Source organism: Rhinoderma darwinii, chromosome 3, assembly GCF_050947455.1.
Source record: "Rhinoderma darwinii isolate aRhiDar2 chromosome 3, aRhiDar2.hap1, whole genome shotgun sequence".
Classification (NCBI taxonomy): domain Eukaryota; kingdom Metazoa; phylum Chordata; class Amphibia; order Anura; family Rhinodermatidae; genus Rhinoderma; species Rhinoderma darwinii.
In genome coordinates this window covers 2,848,665-2,871,853 of record NC_134689.1, presented here as the reverse complement: position 1 = coordinate 2,871,853, position 23,189 = coordinate 2,848,665, and the positions used below count along the sequence as shown (strand labels likewise).

At 45.1% G+C, this 23,189-nt stretch overlaps 1 protein-coding gene across 2 annotated transcripts in view; it reads left to right on the top strand.

Moving 5' to 3' along the window:
* Positions 1-15,017, top strand: part of KRAS (KRAS proto-oncogene, GTPase) — a 31,038-nt gene extending 16,021 nt beyond the window's left edge. The window contains exons 4-6 of one of the 2 annotated variants that reach the window (XM_075855655.1): positions 1,751-1,910; positions 6,859-6,982; positions 10,542-10,629. In XM_075855655.1, the coding sequence (XP_075711770.1) occupies positions 1,751-1,910; positions 6,859-6,978 (280 nt within the window). In that variant the 3' untranslated portion in view covers positions 6,979-6,982; positions 10,542-10,629. Of the gene's footprint in view, positions 1-1,750; positions 1,911-6,858; positions 6,983-10,541 lie in introns of both variants that reach the window. The other variant, XM_075855657.1, reaches the window with a different exon arrangement.
* Positions 15,018-23,189: the final 8,172 nt, after the last annotated feature.

Here is a 23,189-nt window from a genome sequence, read left to right as displayed (position 1 = left end):
GATCCTGAGTTATATCCTGTATTATACTCCAGAGCTGCACTCACTATTCTGCTGGTGGAGTCACTGTGTACATACATTACTTATCCTGTACTGATCCTGAGTTATATCCTGCATTGTACTCCAGAGCTGCACTCACTATTCTGCTGGTGGGGTCACTGTGTACATACATTACATTACTTATCCTGTACTGATCCTGAGTTATATCCTGTATTATACTCCGGAGCTGCACTCACTATTCTGCTGGTGGAGTCACTGTGTACATACATTACATTACTGATCCTGTACTGATCCTGAGTGACATCCTGTATTATACTCCAGAGCTGCACTCACTATTCTGCTGGTGGAGTCACTGTGTACATACATTACTTATCCTGTACTGATCCTGAGTTACATCCTGTATTATACTCCAGAGCTGCACTCACTATTCTGCTGGAGGAGTCACTGTGTACATACATTACATTACTTATCCTGTACTGATCCTGAGTTATATCCGGTATTATACTTCAGAGCTGCACTCACTATTCTGCTGGGGGAGTCACTGTGTACATACATTACTTATCCTGTACTGATCCTGAGTTACATCCTGTATTATACTCCAGAGCTGCACTCACTATTCTGCTGGTGGAGTCACTGTGTACATGCATTACATTACTTATCCTGTACTGATCCTGAGTTATATCCTGTATTATACTCCAGAGCTGCACTCACTATTCTGCTGGGGGAGTCACTGTGCACATACATTACATTACTTATCCTGTACTGATCCTGAGTTACATCCTGTATTATACTCCAGAGCTGCATTCACTATTCTGCTGGGGGAGTCACTGTGTACATACATTACATTACTTATCCTGTACTGATCCTGAGTTACATCCTGTATTATACTCCAGAGCTGCACTCTCTATTCTGCTGGTGGAGTCACTGTGTACATACATTACATTACTGATCCTGTACTGATCCTGAGTTACATCCTGTATTATACTCCAGAGCTGCATTCACTATTCTGCTGGGGGAGTCACTGTGTACATACATTACATTACTTATCCTGTACTGATCCTGAGTTATATCCTGTATTATACTCCAGAGCTGCACTCACTATTCTGCTGGTGGAGTCACTGTGTACATGCATTACATTACTTATCCTGTACTGATCCTGAGTTATATCCGGTATTATACTTCAGAGCTGCACTCACTATTCTGCTGGGGGAGTCACTGTGTACATACATTACTTATCCTGTACTGATCCTGAGTTACATCCTGTATTATACTCCAGAGCTGCACTCACTATTCTGCTGGTGGAGTCACTGTGTACATACATTACATTACTTATCCTGTACTGATCCTGAGTTATATCCTGTATTATACTCCAGAGCTGCACTCACTATTCTGCTGGGGGAGTCACTGTGCACATACATTACATTACTTATCCTGTACTGATCCTGAGTTACATCCTGTATTATACTCCAGAGCTGCATTCACTATTCTGCTGGGGGAGTCACTGTGTACATACATTACATTACTTATCCTGTACTGATCCTGAGTTACATCCTGTATTATACTTCAGAGCTGCACTCACTATTCTGCTGGGGGAGTCACTGTGTACATACATTACTTATCCTGTACTGATACCCTCTGTTAATGCAGGGGATAGTTTGAGTTTATTGCACATCACCTGCTGTAAAGATGACAGACTATAGTTTCCTTTTTATTAGTATTTACATATTTTTTATTTTTTTTTCTCCCCCTTCAGAGAACAAATAAAGCGAGTGAAGGACTCTGAAGATGTGCCAATGGTATTAGTCGGCAATAAATGTGACTTACCTTCTAGGACAGTAGACACCAAACAAGCTCAGGACCTCGCGAGAAGTTACGGAATTCCTTTTATTGAGACCTCTGCAAAAACCAGACAGGTAACGTACGGCGCGGACATGCCGCTTTCATATACAGGGTGTTGGTTGCCTCATAACGGAGAAGGACAGACCCGAGCCCGGCTGCAGGTGGTGAAACCTCCGCCCGGTATTCATGTCTGGGGGAGACCATGGTACATAAAGGGATGTCCAATCTTCAGATCTAGGTCTGCATAGGAGCTGTGTACTCAATGGTGGGCCAGTGTAGACTTTGGTTCTCATACATTGGCGTGATGGTCACACGTGCGCACATCCTTATTCTTTGTATGATCTCGTTCTGCTACTTTTTAATAACCTGCTTTGTTTCATTTTCTCACCGTTTTCGAGCTCTGCTTGTTGGCATTGAGGGTTTATATTACGATGTTGCACACGGTTTACTTTGGGTACCCCCTTTATTTCGGTTTTAAATATCCCCTACTATAGACTGGCCTTATATCATGTGCTTTACTTACGGTCCGACCAGCTGCATTTAAAGCGGAACCTGTGCTCATCTCTCCATAGAACAGCGCCCCCCCCCCAACATGACCCGACCAGCACATTGTATGCCATCAATCATTGTCCTATTAAAAGTTTTGTGACTTTCTTATACTTTGTTTCAATAACTTACCATATTCAGGATCTCTGCTTACCGCTGGTGAATGAATGCATTCTTGTTTACAGAAGGAGGGTGTTTTTTAATAAACCTTAAGAACTAATACAATGCAGCTCACTTGTAGTCGTGAAGTTTTCAATCTGAAGTCCAGGCTAGATCCGATTTGTCTACAATTATATCAAACTGAAGATCTAGGTCCGTACAGGAATTACACCTCAGGTTTACATTCACTGACAGTAAGCAGAGAACTTGAAGATGGTGAGGAATTCACACACCCTTAATATTGGGAAGTTGCATTACGTTTAATCTTACTTTGAATAAAGGATGTATTTGGTTTAGATAAATGGCTTAGAAATGTGCTTTTTGTAGATTCTGGTTTTTTATTTCACAAATAACGTTTATTATAAAACATCAGAATTAAATACAGAGCATTGATGGGTAGACACGTCCGCCACAAGTACAACAAGCTCCTCAGTGGTGCAATATTATACAGCGCTCACAGGAACAGAAGTTATTGAATTCTAGAAATGTCATACAAAGTGATGTCTAGCGATCAGGGTATCTGGTCATTGACACCTTTTAAATATTGAAGACCCAGCGTGTAGAGACCGTCACTGCCAATGTATAATCTAAAGGGTTAACTAACGCAAACCGTTTCCACATGTAGATATGCATAAATATAAAACCTAGACAAATCCAGTAGTAACGGCAGATCAGGACCTATAGCTGTACCATGGAGAGGTCCGAAGTGTGTAATGTAAACATGAAATGTAAGAGGGGCCAACTAGACGTGAGCCGCAGCCGTGACGGCAACAGATCAAGGGCTCGGGGTGAGTCGGACTGTTTGGCAGAGCAGACAGTAGCCGGAGATTGTGGCCACCGATCCCAAATCCTGGTGAATTTGAGAGGACCGTTTCTATGTTGGAATAACCATTTCTTGTGGGGGTAACATACCAACTAGAGACGGCCGCTCTGCAAACGGGGGGGGGGTGTTCAGGACTCCTCTATTCACCAGCAAGAGCGGCTCTCGCTTTGGAGGACCAGTCACGTCATGCATTACATGTACAGCCCGTTGAGTTCAATAATGTTTGTGTAATGCTTCATTCCTCCTGTGGTGGCGCTGCAGGAGAACTGAACACTTGCTGCAGGTTCCCCATAAATTTACAGGTTATTTGGGGAAACGGGGATTGTCCAAAGCGGGAAGAACCTCTTAAGATTTTCATTTGCAGAGGACTGGACAGGTTTTTTTTTATAGATTCGTGTAAGTGTTGTGCCTGAGCCCCCGCTGGCTGCTTCTGCAGGGGTCACCCCACTGTGTGCTTCTCTCCTGTTTGTTAGATTTCTTTCATGTATTCTTTGAAGCCAATCTACAATTGATTATCTAATCCTGTCAATCTAGAATGGGGGTGGGGCAGTATACAGGCGGAGGTTGTGTCTGTATGGATGTATCTGCCCCACCCTCTGTTTTCAAATTTGTGATCTTCGATCTGCTCCTTTTTTGAGATCTTTGTATGGAGATCAACCATTGGCAGGGAATTCCACCTTATGTGATGGGACTGCGATGAGCGCCAGTTCATGACTGATGATTAACGGGAAATCCGCCTGCTATGGCCGGAGAATCCATTGTAGGGCGGCTGCTCTGGATCTCCACAGGGACTGGCTCCATAGAGAATTTGGGGGCTCTGGGACCCCTTCACATTGGAAACTGCGCTCCCTTGATTCTCATTCAGGTCTTCAGCCGTGTCACAAGGTTTTTAGCTGGACTGCCAATTTAACGACCCCACGACTGATCTTTGTCATGTCTCACTCAATTGTGATTTGTTGGTGGAGAGATTTAGGGGGGAGGTGACCCTGATTGCTTCAAAACTTGACTTTTTCTAATTACAAGGTAATTAATGTACAATGGATAAGGCTGAGGTCACATCAGTTTGTTGCAGCAATTTTTTGGTTCGGCAAAACTATGATAGAGCTGCTACGTTTGGACTCCCCCCCCCCCCCCCCCCCCCCCCCCCTGAACCCCTTCCCACCAAACCAACCAGGTGGCTGCACAGTGGGCACCTACCAATAATACAGATAAGGGGGCTGTTCACTACAGGGGGCAACGTATTGGTTGGGTCTGCACGCGGTGCTGCTCTGCCCCCTATGCAGGTAGTGGCCGTGATTTACCCCTGATAGCTGCATGTTGTAAACTCCAGGGGGCGATCTGATCACTGCTCTTGGTGTTGGTCTCATCTTCTGCTCTTCTCTCTGCATTGATAAAACACTCTGCCTTCCTCCATGATCAGGAGCCATCGATCCCAATCACCGATCTCTGATGATTATCGCTAAATATCTCGGACTGCTGCAATCCTGAGCCGCCAGCCACCAAGGAACCGTCCCATCGTCTCCAGATGAAGCTCCGTCGGTGTATAACGTTCTGCAACTTTCTAATAGACTTTGAGGGGAATTTATTAAAAAGCAGCGGTCCCCTCTCCCGACGTGCCTGTTCTAGTAAATACTTGTAAACCCCATGAAATAATTCTGGAGCATTTCTTTTTTTAGAACTCTGCAATGTACCGTTCCTCTTATTCCTCTTAGACATGTATGAATAAATTGACAACTGGGTGTTACCATTCCCCTTGTCAAATGGGTGTGTCACTGTCAGCACTGATTGGACATTGTCTGTGGGGTGACACACCCCTAACTGGTAACACCCAGTTGTCAATTCATACATTTCTAGGAAGAATAACAGGAACTGCACCATGTAGCGTTTTAGAAAATATGTTCCGGAATTATCGTTTCATGGGGATTACAGTTATTTAGTAAAACGGGCATGTCCATAGCGGGGGGGGGGGTCGTCGTCGTCAGGTCCTCTTTAAAAAGGCAGATATCTAAGGGTCTGTTCACAGTCTTTTTTCAGATGTAATTCGAGCGTTTTACGCCTGAAAAAACGGCTCCATTACACCTACAAACATCTGCCCGTTGCTTTTCAATGGGTTTTACGACGTTCTGTTCCCACGAGGTGTAACTTTACGCGTCGCTGTAAAAAGACGCCCGCGTCAAAGAAGTGCAGCTCATTTCTTGGGACGTTTATGGAGCCGGTTTTCATTGACTCCATTGAAAAACGGCACCAATAACGTCCGTAAATTACGCAGCGAAAAACGCAAGTAGTTACAAAAACGTCTGAATCGGGAGCTGTTTTCAGGCGAAAACAGCTCTGTAATTTGAGACGTATTTTGCTACTGCGTGCGAACATACCCGGACTGTCCACCAGAAAGGGAGATCCACACCTACGTCTGGTGTTCATTCTAGTTTTGTTTTTTCTGGGCTGCAGATGGTAAACACCGACCACTTCTAAGACGGTCTAAATATACAAGTGTTAAAAAATGGCACATTTTCTATGCCAGAGAACTGGCGTCGAGTGCTTAATCCCCCTTTTTTGTTTTTTTAACGCCACCATTTTTCTGCTTGCTACCAGTGAATGGAAGCCTTTACACCCAGAGGCTGAGCAGAGACTAGGCCAAGATGGGTTTCCATTGTAGATGCACTGCTGCTGCTTGTCTCTTATATACCTTCACTGATACGTCGTAACAACATTCAGCTGTGTGAGCAAGACAGGTTTTCAGTCTCTTGATGTAAGCTCGTTTTTCATTCACTGACAGCAAGCTTAGATCTTGTAAAATATGGCGGAATTCAAATACCAAGTGCTAGAAAGTTGCAGAAGTTTTCATTATGCGGGGATGAAGCTTTGTTGACAGGTGACCGGACGAGTCGTTGTGAAGGAGCGGCTGTTACTTGTAGTCAGATGGATACAGACTTTATAGATCAACAAAACGTGGGAGCGGCAGCGTCCTGTTCAGACGAAATCATTTGTTTAAAGGGGTAATCCAGGATTCTAGAAATACGGCTGCTTTTTTTTCAAAGAACAGCGCCACACCAGTGCACAGGTTGTGTGTGATATTGCAGTTCGGGTCCCTTGAAAACAGCTGTGTATTTTCAGACGTTTTTAGTAAGCGTGTGCACGTCCCCGAATACTGGACCTCTCCTATAAAGCTGACACGTGCCAAGTATATCCTCCTAGCCAATCCCTCCTGATTTGACCAAAATGAGTCTGATCTGCATTAACCCCTGAAATCCATCCGTCCCCAGTAATCTACTTACTACTAAAGTGTGGCCGCGTGCCAACCCCCGTGGCGGCCATGCTGGCCATCACCCAACTTCCCAAAGACAGACGACTCTTGGGCTGACATATTTTCTTTTAGTGGGAAATAACGTGTGTGCGGTTTTTATAAGGGGGAGACCCTGACGTGGCGCTGCCCCTCCCCCAGTAGAAGTTTTATCCCTACATAAGTGTTAAAGGAGTTGTGTTTTACAATGCAGAGAGTGGAGGATGCTTTTTATACATTGGTGAGAGAAATCCGACAATACAGATTGAAAAAGATGAGCAAAGAAGAGAAGACGCCCGGCTGTGTGAAAATAAAAAAATGCCTTGTAATGTGAGCGGGTAAGTTCTTCTAATGTGCCCTGCCATTCCAGAAGTAACAGGGGGAACTGCTATTCATGTGGGGGTCCCCACTGTGTGACATGATGGCCGGAGCGCCGTATACTCACAGCTCCCTCTAACTTCTTGGCGCCACATCCAGTACTCCTTTCTCAATCAATTAGAAGATCATCAAAAAGTTCATTTATTTCAGTAATTCAATTCAAAAAGTGTCTCATTCTATAGATTCATCGCACACGGAGGGATCTCCTATATTCTATAGATTCATCGCACACGGAGGGATCTCGTATATTCTATAGATTCATCACACACGGAGGGATCTCCTATATTCTATAGATTCATCACGCACGGAGGGATCTCCTATATTCTATAGATTCATCACACACAGAGGGATCTCGTATATTCTATAGATTCATCACACACGGAGGGATCTCGTATATTCTATAGATTCATCGCACACGGAGGGATCTCATATATTCTATAGAGTCATCGCACACGGAGGGATCTCGTATATTCTATAGATTCATCACACAGAGGGATCTCATATATTCTATATAGATTCATCACACACGGAGGGATCTCATATTCTATAGATTCATCACACACGGAGGGATCTCATATATTCTATAGATTCATCACACACGGAGGGATCTCCTATATTCTATAGATTCATCACACACAGAGGGATCTCGTATATTCTATAGATTCATCACACACGGAGGGATCTCGTATATTCTATAGATTCATCGCACACGGAGGGATCTCATATATTCTATAGAGTCATCGCACACGGAGGGATCTCGTATATTCTATAGATTCATCACACAGAGGGATCTCATATATTCTATATAGATTCATCACACACGGAGGGATCTCATATTCTATAGATTCATCACACACGGAGGGATCTCATATATTCTATAGAGTCATCGCACACGGAGGGATCTCGTATATTCTATAGATTCATCACACGGAGGGATCTCATATATTCTATAGATTCATCACACACGGAGGGATCTCATATTCTATAGATTCATCACACAGAGGGATCTCATATATTCTATAGATTCATCACACACACTGAGGGATCTCATATATTCTATAGATTCATCACACACAGAGGGATCTCATATATTCTATAGATTCATCACACACCACAGAGGGATCTCCTATATTCTATAGATTCATCACACACCACAGAGGGATCTCCTATATTCTATAGATTCATCACACACGGAGGGATCTCGTATATTCTATAGATTCATCACACACCACAGAGGGATCTCATATATTCTATAGATTCATCACACACGGAGGGATCTCGTATATTCTATAGATTCATCACACACCACAGAGGGATCTCATATATTCTATAGATTCATCACACACGGAGGGATCTCGTATATTCTATAGATTCATCACACACCACAGAGGGATCTCATATATTCTATAGATTCATCACACACGGAGGGATCTCGTATATTCTATAGATTCATCACACACCACAGAGGGATCTCATATATTCTATAGATTCATCACACACGGAGGGATCTCGTATATTCTATAGATTCATCACACACCACAGAGGGATCTCATATATTCTATAGATTCATCACACACAGAGGGATCTCGTATATTCTATAGGTTCATCACACACCACAGAGGGATCTCATATATTCTATAGATTCATCACACACGGAGGGATCTCGTATATTCTATAGATTCATCACACACGGAGGGATCTCATATATTCTATAGATTCATCACACACGGAGGGATCTCGTATATTCTATAGATTCATCACACAGAGGGATCTCATATTCTATAGACTCATCACACAGAGGGATCTATTTCCAGCAGTTTCTTCTTGTAATGTTGATGATTATGGGAACAGTTAATGAAGACCCAAAATTAAGTGTCTCAGAAAATGAGAATATTATATAATCCCAATATCAAAGATGAATTCTAATACCGACATGTCATCCTACTGAGAAGTCTTTTTCAGTATCTGCCCCAAATACTTATCCAGGGCTCCGACTCTGCATGAATTACTGCATCAATGCGGCGTGGCATGGGGGCGATCAGCCTGTGGCACTGCTGAGGTGATATCAATGCGGCGTGGCATGGGGGTGATCAGCCTGTGGCACTGCTGAGGTGATATTAATGCGGCGTGGCATGGAGGGGATCAGCCTGTGGCACTGCTGAGGTGTTATCAATGTGGCGTGGCATGGAGGTGATCAGCCTGTGGCACTGCTGAGGTGATATTAATGCGGCGTGGCATGGAGGGGATCAGCCTGTGGCACTGCTGAGGTGTTATCAATGTGGCGTGGCATGGAGGTGATCAGCCTGTGGCACTGCTGAGGTGTTATGGAAGCCCAGGTTGTAGGATATCGGCCTTCAGCTCGTCTGCATTGTTGGGTCTGGGGTCTCATCTTCCTCTTGACAATACCCTATAGATTCTTTATGGGGTTTATGTCAGGCGAGTTTCCTGGCCAATCAAGCGCAGGGATCCTGTGGTTATTACACCAGGTATTGGTACTGATGGCAGTGTGGGCAGGTGCCACGTCCTGCTGGAAAATGAAATCGGCATCTCCATAAAGCGGAGGGAGCCATGAAGTGCTGGAATGTCCTGCTAGACGCTGCGCTGACTCTGGACCTGATATAACACAGTGGAACAACACCGCTGCTCGGTGGCCGCTGTCCTGGTTTCAAATGAAAGTAAATTTTGCATTTAATTAGGAAGGTCCCGGAGTCTGGAGGAAGAGTGGAGAGGAGTCAGTCCAAGTGTCCTGCCCTCCAGTGTGAAGTGTCCGCAGTCAGTGATGGTTTGGGGGCCGTGTCATCTGCTGGTGCCGGTCACTGTGTGATATCAGGTCCTGAGTCAGCGCAGCGTCTAGCAGGACATTCCCGGCACTTCATGCTTCCTCGGCTGACACTCTTTATGGAGATGCCGATTTTCATTTTCCAGCGGGACTCGGCACCTGCCAAAAGTACCAACGCCTGGTGTAAAAATCACCGTATCCCTGCGCCTGATTGGCCAGCAAACTCGCCTGACCTAAACCCCATAGAGAATCTATAGGGCATTGTCAAGAAGAAGATGAGACCACAGACCCAACAATGCAAGCGGGGTGTGGAGGTGCTGAGGTCCCAGTGCGGGGGATGTCCAAGAAGAGTCTGGGGTCTACAGTCATCATTGGGGTATATTCACACGCGGCAGATGGTTCCATACATGTGAGTGGGGTTGGTTATTTTGCGTGGATTTCTACAAACCCCTATTCAGACGTATGAAACAATCACAGACATTTTTACCATATGTGACTATATCCTTATAGACCCCGGTAATTCCCTGCTACCCCAGCATGACCCTGGTTTTTGTTGTATGCTGGACCATTGGATTATAGGAATCTTGTAGGTGCTGGTTTGTGGCCTGGTACGAGCTGCCGGTCCTATACTTCTGACTGGTGCCCGGTCTATATAAAGGTCTTGTTCACATTTGCAGCTTGTATAGATGAAGCTTCGCCTAGTTCAGGAGTTGTTATAACGAGACTTTGTCTTTCTTCAGGGTGTCGATGACGCCTTCTACACGCTAGTACGAGAAATTCGAAAGCACAAAGAGAAGATGAGCAAGGAAGGCAAGAAGAAGAAGAAGAAATCCAAGTCCAAGTGTCTCATCCTGTGATTGGGATCCATCCTGAAAACGTGACCCTCCCATCCCCCACCTTGTACATTATACACTAAATTATTAGCATTTGGTCTCTTTTACGGGAACTCCTGCATCCAGCGCTGCATCCCTGTGCCTGTCGTGCCAGTATTGTGTCCGGAGCCTCGGCTTGTGTGCATGCAGCATCATCCAGCTTTACTCCGAAGAACTCAGCAATGGACATAGCATCATGTGATGTAGACGCCATCTCTGCCTGGTGGGGCATCTCCTGCTCAGGATGGCATCCACGGCTGCACGAGGCTCCTGGGACTTGCAGTGCTTCATCGGTTTCTTGCACGCCGCCACTACAGCTGCATTGATGACCTAATGACTCGACTAAATGCAACCCTGTACCTACAATGTGACACACTGGTGCTAATGGCGATGATTGAAGCTGTGTGATTTATGCATGATGTGTCCGTGATTTACTCCCCCCTTCATATGAGTTTAATCTACAGAGTAACACCCCCCGTGTCTCTTCCCCCTTTTAACATTTTTAGTTTTTAGATACTTGGGAAAAATCTATTTTTGAATATGATTTTACCATTTCTATAGAGTATAAATATTATCCTGTGTTTACATCCTGTATTGTATTATACTCCAGAGCTGCAGTCACTATTCTGCTGGTGGAGTCACTGTGTACATACATTACTTATCTTGTACTGATCCTGAGTTACATCCTGTATTATACTCCAGAGCTGCACTCACTATTCTGCTGTTTGCTGTTTCTCAGAATGCAACTCACTATTACAATCTGAGCAGATGCTTAACAAGCAGGAAGTTCTGGGAGACTGCAGCTCTTAAGGATAAGTAATGTAACTATGTACTCAGTGACTCCACCAGCAGAATAGTGAGGGCAGCTCTGGAGTATAATACAGGATGTAACTCAGGATCAGTACAGGATAAGTAATGTAATGTATGTACACAGTGAGTCCACCAGCAGAATAGTGAGTGCAGCTCTGGAGTATAATACAGGATGTAACTCAGGATCAGTACAGGATATGTAATGTATGTACACAGTGACCACGAGCAGAATAGTGAGTGCAGCTCCGGAGTATAATACAGGATGTAACTCAGGATCAGTACAGGATAAGTAATGTAATGTATGTACACAGTGACTCCACCAGCAGAATAGTGAGGGCAGCTCTGGAGTATAATACAGGATGTAACTCAGGATCAGTACAGGATAAGTAATGTAATGTATGTACACAGTGACTCCACCAGCAGAATAGTGAGTGCAGCTCTGGAGTATAATACAGGATGTAACTCAGGATCAGTACAGGATAAGTAATGTATGTACACAGCGACTCCACCAGCAGAATAGTGAGTGCAGCTCTGGAGTATAATACAGGATATAACTCAGGATCAGTACAGGATAAGTAATGTAATGTATGTACACAGTGACTCCACCAGCAGAATAGTGAGTGCAGCTCTGGAGTATAATACAGGATGTAACTCAGGATCAGTACTGGATAAGTAATGTAATGTATGTACACAGTGACTCCACCAGCAGAATAGTGAGTACAGCTCTGGAGTATAATACAGGATATAACTCAGGATCAGTACAGGATAAGTAATGTAATGTATGTACACAGTGACTCCACCAGCAGAATAGTGAGTGCAGCTCTGGAGTATAATACAGGATATAACTCAGGATCAGTACAGGATAAGTAATGTAATGTATGTACACAGTGACTCCACCAGCAGAATAGTGAGTGCAGCTCTGGAGTATAATACAGGATGTAACTCAGGATCAGTACAGGATAAGTTATATATGTACACAGTGACTCCACCAGCAGAATAGTGAGTGCAGCTCTGGAGTATAATACAGGATGTAACTCAGGATCAGTACAGGATAAGTTATATATGTACACAGCGACTCTGCTTTTTATGTAGGCTCACTTTATAATAATTCTGTTTTTAATGGTGATGTACGGAAGCAATATGGGGAGGGTGAATCCAACTCGTTTATGTACATTCCCGCTCGGTGAGAGTTTGTTTATTTCTGTGCAGTAGGATATCAATTGTAGCATCACTTTGGTCTTCTACAAATGGGGGGGGGGGGGGGTCATGGTAGTGTGTATGGCATAGATTGATCCCTGTGCTTTTCTTAGGGCTGGGGTCAGGTCTGTCAATCAAGTCTTCCATAGTCTGAATGGGTTTGGTGTAAACATTATTCTTGCCAGTTTATGTAGCGTCGCCTAAACTCCCCTGCCCAGGAATTGTAGGAGAATTTCCTAAAATGACTTCTAATTGCAGCAAGTACATGTGTTTGGTGCCACTTTATTACAGTTCCGGTAGAACTATACTCCCCAACATCCAATGTAAAGGAGGCTGGGAGTATTAAAAGGTGCACTGACTCCGCGTTACTGATCTTTGTCTGTCACCCTGGGGTGTCCGCGTGCCCCCTTTCTGTTGTATATTACATTATGTGCCATTATAAGCTATGGGTGAGGTTGGAGCGGTTTATTGCACAGAACATGCGACGCTGCAGAGATTAGTCCTGGATCCTGCGCTCGGTCCCTGTTATTTGTACTTATACACATTGGGTTACAATTCGTCCCCTGAGTGCTGATCTTGGAGATCACGATTTTTGTGGAAGGGGAAGGTACCGTATATTTCCTGCAGGATCAAGGGGTTAGGTCTGGCTTGTATTGATTGGCCGCATACAGGGCTGTGTCCATATGGAGCAGACCTGAACTATCAATTACAGAGTAGGTGGAAAGACCTCTCCGGTGACCTTTGTCCTGGAGATCAGTTTATGGGGGACTATTATCTAATTGTATAAAGTTGGGGCACAACATGTGCCAGTCATATTACCTTTTATATAGAACCCTTTTAAATCTCCATTATAAGATGACAGCCCCCCCCCCCCCCCCCCTCATCGTGGTTTTACAGCTATCGGCATGTTATGTCTGAGATCGATCCTGATCGTCCAGCTCCTGAACTGTAGCCGGGAGTCTGCGTCTACCTCCCTGTAGGGGTCCGTCCACACATCGCAGAAACCCTTGGAAATTTCTGTCCGCGTTATAGTAACCGCAGAAAGGATGAGATACAAACAAGTCTCATTCACACTGCGGAAAACATCAGCAGAAAATCTGTGCAGAGAATGACGGGCGGTGCGGATTCTTAATCATGTTCATTTCTCGCGCAAAAACGCTGCGGTATTTCTGCACCAAAAAATAATAATCTGATCTGAAATTCTGCGGATTTACGCTGTGTGTGAACGTACCCTACGTGACTGGTAACTGGGAGCGTCTTTGTGTCGCTGCTTCCAGCTCTGCTCTATTAGGACACGGCGATGATCAGCGGCTCCAGCTCAGCTGCGCTGTCTATTGGAGTGTAATGTAGTCTGAAATCCTCCGGTTGCTGTCCTGACCCGCAAGCTCTGCTCCTTCCTTGTATTGGCACGAGCCCTGCAGAAGTCCGTACATGGAGAGATGATCGCACATAGAGGGGGAGGAGCCTCAGGAGGGGGGGGGGGGTTAAAGATCTAGTCAACTTAAAGGGTTTGTCCAGGATTAGAAAAACATGGCCGCTTACATCCAAAAACCGCGCCACACCTGTCCATGGGCTGTTTGGTACTGCAGCTCCGTTCCGTTGAAGTGAATAGGACTGAGCTGCAATACCACACACAACCTGTAGACATATGTGGTGCTGTTTTCCTAAAACTCAGATTTTCCAATCAACCCCACTCCTCACCTGATGGGGGGGGGGGGGGGTTACTAATATATTAGTTGGGGGTTAATAATCAGTTGTGTAGGAATTGATTTTATTATTAACCCTGTGTCCCATAAATTCACTGACTGTTTGGAAATGACCGTGGACTAATTAAAGCAGTTCTCTCTCCGGCTATGGGGGGAGGGGTGGGGTGGGGGGCAGTTCCGCCATTGATGTTGGCGGCATCGTCCAGCGACCACCAATAAGAAGACTGGAGTTCTGTCGGATGTAATTGGTGAAGAATGAAGTGACCGGTGGCGGGTGATACGTTGTGGGGCGACTGTAGTGACATGATATCTTTTCTTCTGCTCCCCTCCCCCCTCCAGCGTGATCGGAGAATACCGGACTCTGTTTACTTGGAATGTATTTGGACTATTTTTGTATAAAACCTGCACATTTTGTGCTTTTTATTCTCCTTTTTTCTGGTCTGTTTTCATACGTTGTGGTGGCCGCGCGTCGACACGATGAACTCCGACCTTACGATGACCACTGATTCTGGGCTATGTTTGTAGGATTTTATAGGAGTTTGTTCCGTGGGATGTCGTCATTTCATTTTGTCATTAACTGTAACGCTCCTATTTATTGTAATGTAATAAACGACTTCTGGTGACTATTCGACCGGACATCGCAGGGCGCATTAATCCGCACGTGGCGGGAGACGTGGCCATGTTTGTTGTTACAGTTCTCCTCTCTGGGCTTCTTGCTGTGCAGTAAATATCCACTGTAGCACCGCAGTCTCCTCCACCTTTTGGTTGGGGGGATTTTCCGATCTCATGCCATAAAGGCCTCGTATCATTACCTATTGGGTGGATGAAGGTTCTGATTCGGTGCGGCAGCTTTTACCATTATAATCCGTGGCGGCGCTTGCAGGTGGCGATCCTGTGAAGTCTCTTGGGAGTTATGGAAGCAGCAAAGACTTCAATAGACGACCGCCATCTCTATACAACAAGCAGCCACTATATAGGAGAAAAAAGGGGGTCCTGTCCCAGCGGTAGGACCTCCACCTATCCGGCATTTCTGGCACATCCACTATATGGAGAAAGTATGTGCCCCCTATTAATCATTGAATTCAGGCGTTTCCTCCCTTCCCCCGGTGTATAACATCCGGCACTCGTCCTGCAGCCACTTTACAGGCATTACTGATAGAACGGGTCATTGTAAAGAGATCAGTGACCTCCAGCGCGGTCCTGTAATAGGACGTCACCGGTGTAACCAGTCAGTTCCGGAAATGTTTTCCCTCCTGGATATTCCCATCACCTGTGACTGATACTATTGTAAAGTGGAAGAAACCGCCGCAACTCAGCCACGAAGTGCAGACCACGTAATGTTACAGAGCGGGGGGGCCGAGTGCTGAGGAGCAAGTGCAGAAAAGTCACCAACACCCCGCTGACTCCATAACTGCAGAGTACAGACCTCTGGTACTAACATCCGCACACTGCCCGGGAGCTTCATTGCATGGGGGCCGAGCAGCTGCATGCCAGCCGAACATTACCAAGCACAATGCCAAGTGCCAGATGGAGGGGTGTAAAGCCGACACGACTCCAGAGCAGCGTGTTCTGTGGAGTGACGCTTCTCTATGTGACGTGTTCTGAGCTTGGTGGTTTAAGTGGCTTGTGAACTAAGTGGAGTTCTAAAACCGGATTGTGTTGCTGTACTTCTGTATTGTGTTGCTGTATTTCTGTGTTTATTCGTTCCAGCCGAACAGCTGACGAGGGGGAAGGGGTTAACTGGACACAGATTCGTTCCAGCCGAACAGCTGACGAGGGGGAAGGGGTTAACTGGACACAGGTGGTATAAATTAGTCAGCAGACCTCATTTTGAGCTTGCTCTTTCTGAGCTTGGTGGTTTAAGTGGCTTGTGAACTAAGTGGAGTTCTAAAACCGGATTGTGTTGCTGTACTTCTGTATTGTGTTGCTGTATTTCTGTGTTTATTCGTTCCAGCCGAACAGCTGACGAGGGGGAAGGGGTTAACTGGACACAGATTCGTTCCAGCCGAACAGCTGACGAGGGGGAAGGGGTTAACTGGACACAGGTGGTATAAATTAGTCAGCAGACCTCATTTTGAGCTTGCTCTTTCTGAGCTTGGTGGTTTAAGTGGCTTGTGAACTAAGTGGAGTTCTAAAACCGGATTGTGTTGCTGTACTTCTGTATTGTGTTGCTGTATTTCTGTGTTTATTCGTTCCAGCCGAACAGCTGACGAGGGGGAAGGGGTTAACTGGACACAGATTCGTTCCAGCCGAACAGCTGACGAGGGGGAAGGGGTTAACTGGACACAGGTGGTATAAATTAGTCAGCAGACCTCATTTTGAGCTTGCTCTTTCTGAGCTTGGTGGTTTAAGTGGCTTGTGAACTAAGTGGAGTTCTAAAACCGGATTGTGTTGCTGTACTTCTGTATTGTGTTGCTGTATTTCTGTGTTTATTCGTTCCAGCCGAACAGCTGACGAGGGGGAAGGGGTTAACTGGACACAGATTCGTTCCAGCCGAACAGCTGACGAGGGGGAAGGGGTTAACTGGACACAGGTGGTATAAATTAGTCAGCAGACCTCATTTTGAGCTTGCTCTTTCTGAGCTTGGTGGTTTAAGTGGCTTGTGAACTAAGTGGAGTTCTAAAACCGGATTGTGTTGCTGTACTTCTGTATTGTGTTGCTGTATTTCTGTGTTTATTCGTTCCAGCCGAACAGCTGACGAGGGGGAAGGGGTTAACTGGACACAGATTCGTTCCAGCCGAACAGCTGACGAGGGGGAAGGGGTTAACTGGACACAGGTGGTATAAATTAGTCAGCAGACCTCATTTTGAGCTTGCTCTTTCTGAGCTTGGTGGTTTAAGTGGCTTGTGAACTAAGTGGAGTTCTAAAACCGGATTGTGTTGCTGTACTTCTGTATTGTGTTGCTGTATTTCTGTGTTTATTCGTTCCAGCCGAACAGCTGACGAGGGGGAAGGGGTTAACTGGACACAGATTCGTTCCAGCCGAACAGCTGACGAGGGGGAAGGGGTTAACTGGACACAGGTGGTATAAATTAGTCAGCAGACCTCATTTTGAGCTTGCTCTTTCTGAGCTTGGTGGTTTAAGTGGCTTGTGAACTAAGTGGAGTTCTAAAACCGGAGTTGAAAAGAGGAGTTGAAGCCCCAGTAAGTACTCTTCTTTTTCTTTGACAATTTTTCGCTGTTTTGGTGTAACTTGGATAATGGATAGCAAGATTGGAGGTTTTCTTCAGTGCACAGTTTGTCATATGTATACACGACTGGAGCCGGAGTTCCAGGGTGAATATCTCTGTGGCAGATGTGAGCATGTTGTTCACCTGGAAGCTCGTATTAGAGATCTGGAGGAGCAGAATGCAACACTGAGGAGGATAGACAATTTTGAGCGGAGCTTGCTGCTCACAGAGCATGCAGTTAGTGGGTTAGAACTGGAGGGTGAAGACATGGGTGAGCAGGATCAGGTAAGTAGCTGGGTTAATGTAGTTAGGGGCAGTAGAAAGGGGTCAAAGACAAGGAAGGCCGATCCGGTTTCTGGTATTCCAAGCAAAATTGCCAGGTTGGGTGATGATGCGAGGGTGTCAGTCTCAGAAAAGGCAGCCCTAGTGGATACTGATCTCCCTAACAGCCGGGAGAACAGCCCAGCTAGTAGTCGGCGGGATGGTAATGCAGGCAAGCCAAGACAATTGATAGTCGTAGGGGATTCTATAATCAGGAAGACGGATAGAATAATTTGTCGCCAAGACCGCCTCAACCGAATGGTTTGCTGTCTCCCTGGTGCCAGGGTTCGGCATGTGGTGGAACGGGTGGACAAATTGCTGGGAGGGGCTGGTGATGATCCAGCTGTCGTGGTCCATGTCGGTACCAACGACAGAATAAATGGTAGGTGGAGGAGCCTTAAGAATAATTTTAAAGAACTAGGCTACAAGCTGAAGGGAAGGACCTCCAAGGTTGTATTCTCAGGAATACTGCCTGTGCCATGCGCATCACAGGAAAGACAGCGGGAGCTCAGGGAGTTAAATGCATGGCTGAAGTCTTGGTGTAGAGGAGAAGGATTTGGGTTCCTAGAGCACTGGGCTGACTTTTCATTGGGGTACAAACTGTATTCTGCAGATGATTTGCACCTAAATGGAAGGGGGTCCGCTGTGCTGGGGGAGAGAATTCTAGCTGGGGTGGCGGAGTTTTTAAACTAGGGCTGAGGAGGGAGGTCAATGTAGAAAAAAAAGGGGTAGCCAGGTTAGAGAGGGGTCAGACTATATTGGTGGGGGGAGAAACAGAATGTGGGGAGAGGACTAGACAACAAGATAAGGAGATCCTTTCGTTACAAAACATCAGTGTAAATAAAAAGGACCGATTAATGTCAAATCACATTTCTGATAATAAAAGTGAAAAACTGACAGGCAAGTTAAAGTGTATGTTCACAAATGCCAGAAGTCTAGCAAGCAAAATGGGGGAGCTGGAGGCCTTGATACTGGAAGAAAATATAGATATAGTTGGTGTTGCTGAAACATGGCTGGACTCTTCACATGACTGGGCTGTAAATCTACAGGGTTTTACACTTTTTCGTAAAGACAGGACAAATAGGAAAGGTGGTGGTGTATGTCTGTATGTGAGAAGTGATATGAAGGCGAGTGTGAAAGAGACAATAGTGGGTGAAGACTGTGAGGAGGTTGAAACCTTGTGGGTGGAACTAGAAAGGGAGGTGATCACTGAAAAAATTACTTTTGGTGTAATCTATAGACCCCCCAATATAACTGAGGAGATGGAAGGTCAGATATATAAACAGATGGAGCGGGCTGCACAGGCGGGTACTGTAGTGATAATGGGAGATTTTAATTTCCGGGATATTAATTGGTGTCATGGTTCGGCTTCAACTGCAAAGGGGAGACATTTCCTCAACCTGTTGCAGGAAAATTTTATGGGCCAGTTTGTGGAAGACCCGACTAGAAGTGAAGCTCTGTTGGATCTGGTCATTTCTAATAATGCAGATCTTGTTGGGAATGTCAATGTTCGTGAAAACCTCGGTAACAGTGATCATAATATAGTTACATTTTACCTATACTGTAAAAAACAAACGCAGGCTGGGAGGGCAAAAACATTTAATTTTAAGAAAGCCAATTTCCCCAGGATGAGGGCTGCAATTCAGGATATAGACTGGGAAGAACTAATGTCAAATAATGGAACAAATGATAAATGGGAGATTTTCAAATCTACTTTGAGTTATTATAGTGCAAAATTTATTCCTACAGGTAATAAGTATAAACGACTCAAATTAAACCCCACATGGCTTACACCTTCTGTGAAAGGGGCAATACATGACAAAAAAAGGGCATTTAAAAAATACAAATCTGAGGGTACAGCTGCAGCCTTTGTAAAATATAAAGAGCTTAATAAAATCTGTAAAAATGTAATAAAATTAGCAAAAATACAAAATGAAAGGCAGGTGGCCAAGGATAGTAAAACAAATCCTAAAAAATTCTTCAAGCATATAAATGCAAAAAAGCCAAGGTCTGAACATGTAGGACCCCTAGATAATGGTAATGGGGAGTTGATCACAGGGGATCAAGAGAAGGCAGAGTTACTAAATGGGTTCTTTAGCTCTGTATATACAACTGAAGAAGGAGCAGCTGATGTAGCCGGTGCCAGTGCTGAGGAGCTGATGTAGCCGGTGCCAGTGCTGTTAATATATCAGTTGATATACTGAATTGGATGAATGTAGAGATGGTCCAAGCTAAATTAAATAAAATAAATGTGCACAAGGCTCCGGGACCAGATGGGTTACACCCTAGAATTCTTAAAGAGCTTAGTTCAGTTATTTCTGTCCCCCTTTTCATAATATTCAGAGAATCTCTAGTGACTGGTATAGTGCCAAGGGACTGGCGCAGGGCAAATGTGGTGCCTATTTTCAAAAAGGGCTCTAGGTCTTCCCCGGGTAATTATAGACCAGTAAGCTTAACATCCATCGTGGGGAAAATGTTTGAGGGGCTATTGAGGGACTATATACAGGATTATGTGACAATAAATAGCATTATAAGTGACAGCCAGCACGGTTTTACTAAGGACAGAAGTTGTCAAACTAACCTAATCTGTTTTTATGAAGAGGTGAGCAGAAGTCTAGACAGAGGGGCCGCTGTGGATTTAGTGTTTTTAGACTTTGCAAAGGCATTTGACACTGTCCCCCATAGACGCCTAATGGGTAAATTAAGGACTATAGGTTTAGAAAATATAGTTTGTAATTGGATTGAGAATTGGCTCAAGGACCGTATCCAGAGGGTTGTGGTCAATGATTCCTTCTCTGAATGGTCCCCGGTTATAAGTGGTGTACCCCAGGGTTCAGTGCTGGGACCACTATTATTCAACTTATTTATTAATGATATAGAGGAAGGGATTAATAGCACTATTTCTATTTTTGCAGATGACACCAAGCTATGTAATATAGTTCAGACTATGGAAGATGTTCATGAATTACAGGCAGATTTAAACAAACTAAGTGTTTGGGCGTCCACTTGGCAAATGAAGTTTAATGTAGATAAATGTAAAGTTATGCATCTTGGTACCAACAACCTGCATGCATCATATGTCCTAGGGGGCGCTACACTGGCGGATTCACTTGTTGAGAAGGATCTGGGTGTACTTGTAAATCATAAACTCAATAACAGCATGCAGTGTCAATCAGCTGCTTCAAAGGCCAGCAGGATATTGTCGTGTATTATAGAGGCCTGGACTCGCGGGACAGGGATGTAATAATGCCACTTTACAAAGCATTAGTGAGGCCTCATCTAGAATATGCAGTTCAGTTCTGGGCTCCAGTTCATAGAAAGGATGCCCTGGAGTTGGAAAAAATACAAAGAAGAGCAACGAAGCTAATAAGGGGCATGGAGAATTTAAGTTATGAGGAAAGATTGAAAGAATTAAACCTATTTAGCCTTGAAAAAAGAAGACTAAGGGGGGACATGATTAACTTATATAAATATATTAATGGCACATACAAAAAATATGGTGAAATCCTGTTCCTTGTAAAACCCCCTCAAAAAACAAGGGGGCGCTCCCTCCGTCTGGAGAAAAAAAGGTTCAAGCTGAAGAGGCGACAAGGCTTCTTTACAGTGAGAACTGTGAATTTATGGAATAGCCTACCGCAGGAGCCGTCACAGCAGGGACAGGAGACACCGCAGGAGCCGTCACAGCAGGGACAGTAGATGGCTTTAAAAAAGGGTTAGATAATTTCCTAGAACAAAAAAATATTAGCTCCTATGTGTAGAAATTTTTCCTTCCCTTTTCCCTTCCCTTGGTTGAACTTGATGGACATGTGTCTTTTTTCAGCCGTACTAACTATGTAACTATGTAACTATGTAATACTATGTGTTCTGTGGAGTGACGCTTCTCTATCTGGGGTCTGGTGATGAGTCTGGGTTTGGTGAATGCCAGGAGAACGTTACCCACTTGACTGCATTGTGCCAGCTGTAAAGTTTGGTGGCGGAGGGGTAATATGGATTGTTTTTCAGGGGTCGGCCCCCTAGTTCCAGTGAAGGGTCAATTCGTCGGTTGGTTGGGTGGCTGGTTTGTTGGTCAGTCAGTCGGTTGGTTGGTTTGTTGGTCGGTCGGCTGTTTGGTTGGCTGCTTTGTTTGTTGTGTGGCTGATTTGGTTTGTTGGTTGGTCGGGTGCTTGATCTATTGGCTGGCTGGTTTTTTGGCTGGTTGGTTTGTTGGTTGGGTGGCTGGTTGGTCAGGTGGTTGATCTGTTGGCTGGTTGGTTTGTTGGCTGGTTGGTTTGTTGGCTGGTTAGTCAGCTGGCTGTTTTTTTTGGCTGGTTGGTTTGTTGGTTGGTTGGCTGGGTGGTTGGTTTGTTGGCTGGTCGGCTGGCTGGTTTTTGGTTGTGTGGCTGGTTGGTTTGTTGGTTGGTCGGGTGGCTGGTTTGTTGGTCGGTCGGCAGGTTGGTCGGGTGGCTGGTTTGTTGGCTGGTTGGTTTGTTGGTTGGTCGGGTGGCTGGTTTGTTGGTTGGTCGGGTGGCTGGTTTGTTGGTCGGTCGGCTGGTTGGTCGGGTGGCTGGTTTGTTGGCTGGTTGGTTTGTTGATTGTGTGGCTGATTGGTTTGTTGGTTGGGGGAGTTTGGGTTGGAAGATCTTGACTTGGCCACATAGCCTTAACCTCAACCCCATCCAACACCTTTATTATAAACTAGAATGGACATTACAAGCCCGGCCCCCTTCCCATTATTAGTGTCTGACCTCACAAATGATCTTCCGGATGAAGGGGCAAAAATTCCCACAGACCTCAAAATCTTGTATAAAACTACCAGAAGAGAGGAAGATGATTTACTGCAGAGGGAAAACCAACTGCATATTAATGTCTAGGGGTTTATAATGGGCTGTAATAAAACCTCCTGTAGTGTAATGTGGCAGTCACATACCCTTCTATCATCTGTAAATCATTAATATTTCGAGGCTGTCGCTTCCCAACTCGGATCTTCAGCTCCCTCCATAAGTTTTCGATGGGATTAAGGTCTGGAGACTGGCTAGGCCACTCCATGACCTTAATGTGCTTCTTTTTGAGCCACTCCTTTGTTGCCTTGGCTGTATGTTTCGGGTCATTGTCGTGCTGGAAGACCCAGCCACGAGCCATTTTTAATGTCCTGGTGGAGGGAAGGAGGTTGTCACTCAGGATTTGACGGTACATGGCTCCATCCATTCTCCCATTGATGCGGTGAAGTAGTCCTGTGCCCTTAGCAGAGAAACACCCCCAAAACATAATGTTTCCACCTCCATGCTTGACAGTGGGGACGGTGTTCTTTGGGTCATAGGCAGCATTTCTCTTCCT